General features: G+C 37.2%; 1 protein-coding gene across 1 annotated transcript in view; it reads right to left on the reverse strand.

Moving 5' to 3' along the window:
• The window catches only part of TAFA4 (TAFA chemokine like family member 4), a 188,110-nt gene that overhangs the window by 20,169 nt on the left and 155,255 nt on the right, over positions 1-12,686 (reverse strand). Inside the window, exon 4 of the mRNA XM_031953742.1 lies at positions 7,834-7,986. Within this exon, the coding sequence (XP_031809602.1) occupies positions 7,834-7,986 (153 nt within the window). The remainder of the gene's footprint in view (positions 1-7,833; positions 7,987-12,686) is intronic.

Genomic DNA, 12,686 nt, shown 5'->3' on the forward strand with positions numbered 1-12,686 from the left:
GAAAGTTCTGCAAGTTATATTACAGGGGTTTTTTTGGTTGCTTTCCAGTCATGCCCAACTCTTTATGGCCACATTTGGGGTTTTCCTGGATAAAAACATCGGCGCTATTTGCCATTTCCTTTTCCAGATCATTTTATAATGAGGAAACTGAGGCAAACAGGGAAAAGTGATTTACCCAGATCAAACAACTAGCAAATGTTTGAGCCAGATTTGAACCCAGAAAGATGAATCTTCCTAACTTCAGACACAGCACTGTGTGCACTATGGCACTACCTACCCACTACATTACATTATAAGACATATGTTACATATATAAGAAAAGAAAGGGAAACAGTATGATGAAATGGATATAATGTGAGCCTGGGATCATGGGAGATTTCTGTTCAAATTCCTCAGCTGATATTTCCTAGCTGTAAGAACTTGAACAAATCATTCAGTACGTCTCCCCTGCCCATAAATTGAAAAGCTGGAACTTCACAGAGATGTTAGAAGGATAAAAAAGAAAAAGTACAAAAAGAAAGATAAAAATATTTTTTTTCAAAATTGTCTACATAAACACATACACACACAAGGAAAGAAAGAAAATAGGGCCATCTAGTCCTACTTAAATGATGGGAAAATGAGGCAATGCAGCTTACACTAAAACAATGGTTAAATACAATTAGATGAAGTCAAGAGGGAGGGGCTTCATTGTGAAACCGTATGCTTAAGTACAAAAAATCAATTTCACAAGTATAAGATGAGAGAGACATGTCTAGACTTTAGTTCAGCTAATAAAGGATCAGGAAGCAGGAGGTCTCAAACATAGTATCATGGAAATAGTTATGAATCTGGGAATAAATTACCTGTCTCTGTTATTGTACAACCCTGTGATGTTGAGTGCTAAGTGGTACAGTGGATGCTGGCCTCCAGTAGATTTAAATTCAATTCTGGCTTCAGGCACTTAGTAGTTGTGTGACTGTGCATGTTACTTAATCATGTTTACCTCAGTTTCCTCACTTATAAAAGAACTGAAGAAAGAAATGGTAAACCACTCCAATATCTTTGCCAAGAAAACCCCAAATGGGGTGTTGAAGATTCGTACTCAATTGAAAACAAGTGAACTAAAATAACAAAAGGTCAGGTTGGATCTCATCCAATAAATCTTTATGCATAAAATGAAAAGTTTGGCTAAATAACTTCTAACATCCCTCTAGAGCTGGGAACTTCTGAACTCTTTAGTGTGACTAATAAGAAAACTAATTAATCCTTAGGCACTGAGAGATAGCAGTGGCCAACACTATGGAGACTGCACTTGCCCTCGTCAAAAAATATTTGGAGTACTGTGTTCCCTTCTAAATAACACACTTCAGGAAAGACTCTGAGATGTGAACTTGTTGACTAGAAGGATGATAGTATTCTTGGAATAAATATCAAAGACTAGAAATGTGGTTCATTTGTGAAGAAAAGATACGGAATTCTATTTCAATCTTAAGCTTATGACACCTACAGATTAACCAGCAGGCTTTTAGTGATAAGAGAGATTAGTCCTGATAATCAAAATCTGGAAGGCATCAGCTAAGAAATGATCCTCAAATCCATGTGAGAAGATAAGATCATTAAAAGAAAGTGAATATTGATCAGAGAAATGTAAATTAAGAAAACTACACACCTCTCAGATTGGCTAAGATGACAGGAAATGATAATGATGAATGTGGGAGGGATAGAAAATCGGGGCACTAATACATTGTTGGTGGAATTGTGAACTGTTTTAACTATGCTGGAAAGCAATATGGAACTATGACCAAAGGGCTATTTGAACCAGCAGTGTTTATACTGGGCTTGTATCCCAAAGATATCATAAAAAAGAGGAAAAGGACAAAAATGTTTGTAGCAGCCCTTTTTGTAATGGCAAGAAACTGAAAACTGAGTGGATGCCCATCAGGTGGAGAATGGCTGAATAAGTTCTGGTATATGAATGTATGGAATAGTATTGTTCTATAAGAAACGATCAGCAGGATGATTTCAAAGAGGCCTGGAGAGACTTACAGGAACTGATGCTAAATGAAGTGAGTAGAACCAAGAGCATATTGAACATAGCAACAACAAGAGTATACAATGATCAATTCTGCTGGATGTGGCTCTTATTAACAACGAGTTGATTCAGGCCAGTTCCAATGGCCTTGTGATGGAGAGAGCCATCTGCACCCAGGGAGAGGTCGTGGGAACTGTGTGGATCACAACATAGTATTTTCACTTTTTTGTTACTTGCTTACATTTTGTTTCCTTTCTCATTTTTTTCATTTTTGATCTGATTTTTCTTGTGCAGAAAGATAATTGTGGAAATATGTATAGAGGAGTTACACATATTGACATATATTGGATTACTTGTCATCTGGGGAGTAATTGAGGGGAAGAGAAGGAGAAAAACTGGGGACACAAGGTTTTGCAAGGGTGGATCTATACATATGTTTTGAAGATAAAACCTTTAAAAGAGAGAGAGTGTGTGTAGAGAGAGAGGGATGAGGTCCCAAGAGAGAGCTCTGGTGGAACAGTCATAGGTTGGGCTAAGATACTTGTGATCCATTAGCAAATGATATTAAAGAGTGGTCAGACAATCAGGAAGAGAATCATGAGAGAGCAATGTCACAAAAACCCAAATAATAGAAAATATCCAAAGTGAAAGAATAGTCAATGACATAAAATGCTGAGAATTGATAGGTGTCCAGTTGTTTCAGTGACATTCAATTCTTTATAACATCATTTGGGGTTTTCTTGACAGAGGCACTGGAGCTGTTTGCCATTTCCTTCTCCAGCTCATTTTACAGAGGATGAAACTGAGGCAAACAGGGTTAAATTAACTTGCCCAGAGTCATACAGTTAGGAAGTGTCCAAAGCCATATTTGAATTCAAGATTTCCTGGCTCTGGCCACTATGCCACCTATCTATTATATAAAAAAAAAGATAAATGATAAATAAATAGATGGATAGATAGACAGACAGACATTTTTGACAATTAATAATAAAGTTTTAAAAGATACTGCCCAAACCTTAGTTTATCTGTAAATTTGACATGACCACAACAAATCATCCTTGCTACAAATGGTAAACTACATCCCTAACTAAGATGAATCAAAAAATTCCCCAGAGTATAAAAACTGGTTATCATTGGAAAGGGAAAAAATGTGTTTTAAAAAAATGCTTCAGTTCTTACATCCATGAACTGCCTTATTAATCTCTTCTTATAAACAACTCAAGTACTCATAACAATAGACAACATATTTCATTAAGTATTCACTTTGAGAAAATGAATTAAGCTTACTTTGCATCCAGTAGTTATTTCATTTTATCAAGAGGGCCATTCAGTGTCATCTATGTAGACTCATATTTTAATAAATGTCTAGGATGCATTTCCCATCACAAAGAATAGTACTGATGTCACTTTTTTGACATCCAATCAAACACAACAGATGTTTGTTCATTCTCTATTCTGTGGGGAGAGCTGTATTAGTCTCTGAAGGTATTATGAAGTTTAAAGGAAATATAGCCCCTGAGCCCATGGCCCCTGCACTCATGGAGCTTATTAATAATTGCCTGTTAAGAGATACAACACAAACAGAAATAAACAGTATGCAATATTATGATTTATGGATTGGTGAATTACAAAACAAAGTACTAAATGAGGTCAAGGAGAAGCTAATCCTACCTACACTGGGCCTTTCTGCTAATGGAACACTTGAACTAGTCTTTAAGTTTAATGGAGAATCCAACATAGAGGAAGGATATTGCAGACACAGGGAATGAAGTGGGGAAAGGAAAGAAAGAAAAAGAAAGGAAGCAAGCTCCCAGTTTGCACACATAGGGAGCAGGGTGAAGGTTAATTCCACTGTAAGACATAGTGAGATCTGGGAAAGAACAGGTTTAGGGGAATAAATGATGAACATAGTTTTGGATGATGATTTAGAATTGTTATTTGGACACATAAGTGGAAAAATCCAGTTTAGCCAGATGGCAGAATCCAAGAGAAGGATGAAAAAACAAAGAGAGCTAAGTTCTTGGAGGGTCCCAAATGGCTAATTGAGAAATTCATATTTGATTCTGTAAACTATACAAATTCACAGAAGATTTTTTAGCAAACAGCAAGATGGCACAGTTAAGCACCAGATCTGGAGTCAAGAAATGTTATCTTCCCGAGTTCAAATCTGGCCTCAGACAGTTATTAGCTGTGTGACCACTTTACCCTGTCTGCCTCAATTTCCTCATCTATAAAAAGAGTTGAAGAAAAAATGGTAAACCACTCCAATATCTTTGTCAAGAATTTCCCAAATGGGGCCACAGAAAATCAGACACAACTGCAAAAGAGCAATAATATGAACCAATCTCCTGTAAGGAAGAGTAACCCAGCAGCAATATGAGCACAGATTGGAGTAGAAATATAGTGGAAGTCAAAAGCTCTATTAGGAAACTATTGAAACAATCTCAGTAAGTGGTCTGTAGTAAGGCTGTAGCAGCTGAAATAGAGGAAGAGATAGTCTTATCATGAAGACAGAATTGATGAAATTTGGGAGCTGACTGGGTATAAGAAGTAAAGGAAATGTCAGTTTAAAACACAAGCATCTGGGTACATATTTATGCCATCAAGAGATATTGTGAATTTAAAAGAAGTTATAGATTTACTGAGAAAGATCTTCTCTACTATTTACTTCCCCTGTGTATCTCAATAAGTCATTTAACTCCTCTGGACCTTGTTTTCTCAACTGTAAAATGGGAGGTGGGGCTGGAACTACCTGAAAAGTTTCCTTCCAGTTCTAGAGATCAATATATGATCCTTTATTTGATTTGATTCAAAAATCTTGAGGTGAAGAGAGCAGTGGGTGTCAAGCAGAGATGACCTGTGGACAATTTAGGGTAAAAAACTGGAATTCAAGAGAAAAGGCAGATCTAACGAATCAGATTCAAGGACCATCTGCAGAGAATCAAGAATTAAGGCTTTGGGGATGGATGATTATCAAGGAGAGTGAAGGAGAGAAGGGAGACAGAAAGGAGAGAAGGAGAGAAGGAGAGAGGAAGGGAGTGCTGAGGACAGAACTTTGAGAAACCCTCACTTTCAAATATGCAGTCAACAATGGTATCATCAGAAGTGCAGACAAATCATAAAATCATAGATTTCTAGTTGGAAAGAACTTAAGAACTATTCACTCGAGCCTCTCATTTGACATGTGAGAAAACTGAGGTCCAGAGAGACTATGTCTAATGTTACACAGATAGTAACTGAAAGAAATGGAATTAATCAATTGATGAGCATTCATTAAACACCTACCATGTTCAAAGCACTGGAATTATTTTCAAAGTCCTCCCTCTTTGCAGGGAGCTTACATTCTAAACCCAAGCTCCTGCCTCCAATTCATTTCCATTCATTATACCATCATGCTGTTTGTCTCCCTCAGAGCAGGAGGGTTAGTTTTCTGAAGTCAAGGAGGAGAAAAAATCCACAGAGGGAGGGATTAAAGGGATGCATTTAGGAAAATGGTCCAGAAGGATGAGGACTGAAAACATTGAATATTTAAGGTACATGATGAGGGTGGGGGGGAAAGGAGGGCTACAGGATTTTCAGAAGCTGAATTTATTTTTGATGTGTGTTTCGGAATTATAAATATTCTCCCAAACCAAAATGTTTTCAAATTAGCACAGGCCCTGACAGCCCAAAGAAAATGATCATTTCCCTCAGAAAGAACCCCAAGGTAACAACTGAATCTCAACAAATGATACATGTCAGGGACTTGTGACTATTCCACCAGGTTATCATAACCCACAAGGGGAAGAAAAAACAAATCTGGCAGCTGGGATTCCTGCTGTTTAACTTTAAAGAAGTCGTGATTTTGTGTGCAAAGCAAGGAAAACATTAGATAAGAGCCTTCCTTATGGATTAACCAAAATGTATAAAGCCATGCTGATTTTCCTGTGGACATTAATTACTTCTCCTCTGCATCATTTGAGGGGCCTTTGTTTTAATTTAAATGTAAATTCCAAATGAATCTCCTTTACTTTAGATCCTTCCCATTCTTATTGACAAATAAGATAAGGATGTCTCTATCTAGTGAAGAATAAATCTCCTGCACATCCGCTAATGGCATGGCCCTGCATAATTATTACAGGATAAATGACTGAGCAGAGAGAACTAAAATCCCTAAAGGAAGCTGCCCAGGCCAGGAGGCATACTAAGCCAGGAGCCATAATGTTCTGCTAAGAGACTAAACAGTTCCTAGTATTTATCTAGCTCTTGTAAGTCTGCAAAGCCTTTCAGGTTCAATATCTCTTTTGGATTCCACTACAATCTTTGGAGTGAGGTTCTGGTTTGGTCATTTTCTAGAGGAAAAAGATGGAAACTCAGAGAATTAGTATTTTTCCCCAGAGGATACAGCAAGTAGGTGTCGGAAGCAGGATTTGAATTCATTAATTAATCCACGATTAATTTTAGACCCTTTGCTTTGAAGACCTGTATACCTTGAAGAGGAGAGAAAGCCCTAAATTTCAAATCAGGAAACCTCAATTTAACCATCAGCTACTAGTTATGGGTCTTGGAGGAAGCCACTTCATCTCAATTTCTTCATTTTTAAAATGAGGGAAAGAAACATTTATTATTACATATGAATATATATATGTTATATACATTATGTGCCCAGAAAGGGGCAGCTAGATGGCATAATGGGTTAAAGTGCCAGACCTGGAGCTAAGAAGACTTGAGGTCAAATCATTTACTAGCTGTGTGATCCTAGGCAAGTCACTTACCCTGATTTGCCTCAGTTTTCTCATCTGTTAAAAAAAAAAGAGCTAGAAAAAGAAATGGTAAATTACTCTAGTACCTTTGCAAAGAAAACTTCAAATGAGTTCATGAAGGACAGAAACAATTGAACAGCCAAAAAATGTGCCAGGCACTGGACTTATGGTCAGATTAAGGAACCATACTTCCTTGCACTAGGATGATCTTGCCCTTGCTGCCCACACTAAAGATCCTTTCATCTCCAGAGCTCTGCAATCAAAAGACATGGATTTCAAATCCTAACCCTGATACTAACTGTCCATGTGATATTGAGCAATCACTGTTTGTGCCTCAGTTTCCTCATTCATAAAGGGATCAGGTTAGATGGCCTCTGACTCCCTTCCCACCTCTAGCTCTATGATCACAAGACCATCATTATAAATTTCCAAACCAGGATGTCCCTCTCTGACCACCAAGATCCTCCATATGTTTTCTTACCCTAGACAATCCAAAGGGCCTTTTTCCACTCTTTGGAGATAGACTGTCACCTCTTTTGTGTTTGTTACCTCATGCTTAACACCACACAGCATTTAATCAATTTCTTTATTCATTCATTCATCAGGTTCAATCTCCTCATTCTACAGGCAAGGAAACTAAGGCAGAAAGACATGCAAGTGATTTACTAGTGTCACCAATATGTCGCATGACATTCACAGCCAGATATTCCTACTTCTAAGTCCAGCACTGGCCACTACACCCTACTGTCTTTCTTAATCTAAATGGCAACCTGATTACCAAATGGTTTTGCTCTGTGCCCAACCATACATGTAAAGCTGGTTGGTGACCTGCATGCAAAACCCCTAGTCTGAGGAAGAACGCCTCAAGCTTCAAATACTGCTGGCAAAGACACGAGATGCATCGTGACATATATTAAGAGGCTTAATTATGCCGTGATGTATTCATCACCACCAACAGTGACTAAGAAAGGGAAGGATTACACAACCCAGGCAGCAGAAAGTCAACAAACAGGGGAAGGAGGTTAAGTTCTGCCAGTCTTCCTGACATGTTAGTCACTTCAATTAGAGATTGCTTACCTTCAACACAGGAAGGCTGAGCCCTCGTTGTACCAGCCACCTGCCCCGGGAAGCAAGAGCACTTCACAGTCTGTGATCGCTCCTCAATCCTGTTCTTATTGCAGCAACGGTGCACAGCGACCACTTCACACGTCCCTTGCTTGACCTGGTGGCCTGAGATATACATGGACAAAAACATACACAAAAGCATTTAGCCTCACAACAGACAAGAAGAAGGTTATAAGGTCACTTGTGGTATCCACAGTTTTGTTCTTTCTCTCTGTCTTTCTTCTCTCCCTCCCTCTTCTCTCTCTCTCTCTCTCTCTCTCTCTCTCTCTCTCTCTCTCTCTCTCTCTCTCTCTTCTCTTCTCTTCTCTCTCTCTCTTCTCTCTCTCTCTTCTCTCTGCTCTCTCTCTTTTCTCTCCTCTTTCCTCTCCACCCTCTCTCCCTCCCTCTCTCCTCTCTCTCTCCTCTCTGTTCTCTCCTCTCTGTTCTTTTCTCTCTCCTCTCTCTTCTCTCTTCCTCTCTCTCTCTCTCTAACTCTCTCTCTCTAACTCTTGGAGGAAGCCACTTCACCTCAATTTCTTCATTTTTAAAATGAGGGAAAGAAACATTTATTATAGATATATTATGTGCCAAGAGAGGGACAGCTAGTGGCATTTTTGCCAGACCTGAAGTTTTTTCTCTCCTCTTTCTCCGTCTCTTCTCCCTTTCTCCTTCCCTCCCTCTTCCTCTCTCTCTCAAAGAACATGAAGATAGAAGAGGAAAAACACCATTTGGAGTAGAAATTTAGTAACAAGGAATTCAATCCACCAATGAAACCACTGGTCAGAACCAAAATCAATTCATAAACCAGGATATGCTAGAGCCAGCTTTAACCAGCTCACAAGAACTAATTGCTAAATTTTCAATGTGGGCATTTACACTTCAGAAAATGGCAGATACTACAAATCAGGGTTTGATTTATTCTGTCTAGAATTAGAAAACTGATGGAGACATTACTGAGATTGTAGATCAGACTTAAAAGTCTGTTGTTCATATATTTGTTTCAGAGCCAGTTGTTAAACACGTCCCAGAACAAAAAAAAAAAAATCCTTGTTCATTCAGACTCGATTCATTGAAAATCTTTGACATATGGGGATGGGCTGAAAGTTATTCACAAAAATAATCTGAACAAATGGTAGGGAGGAGGAAGAGGACAATTAAAATGCCAGTGAGAACAAAATTCTTAAATAACTCCTCTTCTCTCTGCCTTGGGAATAGGGATTATGAAGCAAGTCTCAAGGGTCAGCTACCTAGTCTTAGACTTCTGCCAATCTCACCCATAAAGTTCCACCTTACCACAGAGTAAGGAGAAAGAGCCAAAGAAGAGAAAATCCAACAAGAACTGTTGTGAGACATGCTTCTATTATGCTAAGAAATAACAAGCAGGTAGATTTCAGAAAAACCTGGAAAGACTTGCATGAACTGATGCAAAGTAAAGTGAACAGAACTGGGAAAACATTATAAGCATTAACAGCAATAGGAAATGATAACCAAATTGTGAAACACTTAGCAATTCTCAGTAATACAATGAATCTAAGACAATCCCAAAGGACTCATGATGAAAAATACTATCCTCATCCAGAGAAAAAAGAAACTGATAGACTCTAAATGCAGATCAAAATGTATCCTTTTCTACTTTTTCATAGTTTTTTTTTGTTTTTTTATTCTTTTATAACATGATTGAAACAGAAATATGTGTGCAAGAGTGCATATATATTGCGTATATAAAATTGTTTGCCATCCCAAAGGGGAGAACATAAGAAAGGGAGGAAATATGGCACTAAAAAATTTCAAATGAATTTTTTAAATTGTCTTTACATATAATTGGGAAAAATACTATTAAAATATTTTTAAAAGAAACAAACAACAAAAAAGGCACGTCTGCCATGGGTTTTTTCAAGAAGTAAAAAATACATAAAAAAGAAATGGGTGTGATGTCATTAGGGAGCTCCTCTGCATTTTTCCTTCTAGAGGGCAGAAAGTTTCAATTTTATCATGCCTGTGGACATCCCTGAACTGCCACTCATTGGTGTGAAGGAGAACAGAGAAAGCCCACATTTTTTATACTGGCCATGTTTGGAGTGATGAAGGAGAAACAGCAGTGGGTAGATTTCCCAGGCTAGAATCCCACTGAAAACTCTGTCATTCAACCATCTGGACTCTGAATGAATAAGTCTTCTCCACTCCTATACCAGGGAAACTGGGCAACTAAACTGTTTTCCTTCTACTCATGTTTTCACATTGCCTAGAGACCAAAAAAAGTTTCATCAATTTTTTCTAGGAAGAATTCCTGGGATCCAAGACTTAGCTGGTTGCTATTTTGATTTTTATTCCTTTTAAAATCTTACAACTAAGGGAAGATGCTGGAGTAGGTAAAAAAATTCCAAGCCCTACAGATTTCCCCCACAAACAAAACAAAATTGCCCCTTAGAGTGAACATAAATCAGTGAAAAACAAATGATATTGGGCAAAACAGGAATCCTCTTGAGATAGCCTAAGAAGACCCAAAGCAAGTCAAGATTTAACCAATGTGAAGTTTAAATAACTCCAAGCTATCTCCTCAGAAACAGCCAGCAGGGATCCCTGGAGCTAGCTGGGTTTGCCAGAGAGTCTCAGCCCAAAACACACAAAACTTTCACCTCTTGAACAGGACAGACAGCTGGAAGTCTAAATCCAAGAAGATTGAGAGAAACTCCCCTGATAAAGAATGCCATACTCAACTGTGCTGCTGAGGTACTGCCCTGGGCGAGAAGGAAACAGCACACTCAGTGAGTAAGTAATGGGACAAGGACACTGCTGGCTATGGGCACTTGCAAAAGGGTGGAGTTCTTGGTTTAAGGTTCCAGGACAGAAAAGAGAACTGAAATGAAGCCAGAGTCACCATTACTGTCTCTGCCCCAGGACTAGAAGTATTACTCTAATAAGTTCTCATTTTTTAAAAAATGAGCAGGCAAAAGATAAAGAACGCAGTCATAGAAATTTACTGTAGAAATAGGGAAGACTGGGTTTCATCTTCAGAAGAAGACACTAATGTAAAAGAAAAAATTGCTTCTACCCCCAAAGAGTAACATTAAATAGCTCCCTGTCCAGAGAGAATTTATAGAAAAACTCAAAAAAAAAGACTTCAAAAATCAAATGAGAGTGATTGAAAAAAAAATTAAAAATAAGAACCATTCAAAAAAACAAGATTATGAAAAATAATCAACCAACTAGAAAAGGAGATCCAGTCTTAAAGAAGAAAATGATTCTTTGAAAATAAGAATTGAGCAAGGGGAAGCTAGTAAATCTCCAAAAGACCAAGAAATAACAAAACAAAGTATAATGAAAAATAGAAGAGAATGTAAAACATCTTAAAAAAAAAAAAAAGAACAGATCAAGAAGAGAAAACAAAAATAATTGAACTACCTGAAATCTGTGACTAAAAAAAAGAACTTTGACACAATAACAAAAAAAAATAATCAAAGAAAATTGTCCCAAAGTGTTCATTCACTAGGGGAAATAGATAAAATCCATTGATCACCACTTCAAAGAGATCATACAAAGAAAGCACATAGGAACATTATTACTAAATTTCAAAACCTCCAGATCAAATAAATCTCAAGAGAAAATTTTACAAGCAACAACAACAAAAAAACAATTTAAATATGCTGGAGCTACAATTAGAGTTGTATTTATCAGCTGCTGCAGTAAAACACTGAAGATCCTGGATATTTTATATCAACAATCAAAAGAATTAAACCTGTAACCAAAATATCATATCCAACAAAATCAAGCATAATGTTGAGCCAAAAAAAATGAACATTCAGTGAACTGTCAGATTTTCAGGATTTTGACTCAAACAAAGCTGAATTCAATAGAAAATTTAACACGTAAGAGCCAACATCAAAGACTAATTTCAAGAGAATCAGTAAGAACAAACTGTGGTTTATATGTAGAAATATAAACTAGATTGAAATCAATAATTGGATAGCCCAAAACAAAGCTGAATATGAACTGACTGTAAAAAGAAAAACCATCTAGAAAAAATAAAAATAATGATTATTCTATATGAATGAAGTGCAAAGGAAGAACTAATATGGAGGAATTAAATGGGGAAGGAGGGCTGGTAATTCTGAAAACCAACTCCCATTGGAAATAGAAAAAAACATATACATACATGTGCATGCATGTGCCATGAAGGGTATAACCATCCAAAATCCATAAAGAAATAAGAGGGGAGGGGATAAAATAAGATGGGTTATAAAAGAATATGTAGATTTATGGTAGTGGGATAAAGTGTGTAGATTAATGGGAAAAGGGTAAAGAGGAAGGGAAAGGGTGACAAAGGATAAGATGGGGTAAAAGGGGTGTTTAGATTAAAGGGAATAGGATAAGATGTGTAGATTAATAAGAATGGGATAAAGAGGGAAGAAAAAGGTTGTGAGAAAAGGTAAGGGAGGGATTCATGGGTAGAGGAAGCTTAAGTAATAACAAGGCAAGATTAAAGAGTAGAATTGAAGTAGAGGAATTAACAGGGATAGGAAATAAGAGATATACTCAAATGCTCTCAAAGTCAAACTTAAAGATTCAATCAAGAAAAATCTACACTATAGTCAACCATATTAATATTGTTTTAAATGCATGTCTATGTATATGTACATGTATATATACATGTACATATACATATATATACATATATAGCTGAGTATGTATGTATGTAGATGTGTGTATGTATATATAAATATATCAATGCTCAAGTGTAGTCTGTTTGGGGCTTCCCTGGTGTGCTGCTGGGCACAAGACAATTTCTTTCTTTCTTTCTTTCTTTCTTCTTACTTTTTATATTTTTC

Source organism: Sarcophilus harrisii, chromosome 1 (genome assembly GCF_902635505.1).
Source record: "Sarcophilus harrisii chromosome 1, mSarHar1.11, whole genome shotgun sequence".
NCBI lineage: Eukaryota > Metazoa > Chordata > Mammalia > Dasyuromorphia > Dasyuridae > Sarcophilus > Sarcophilus harrisii.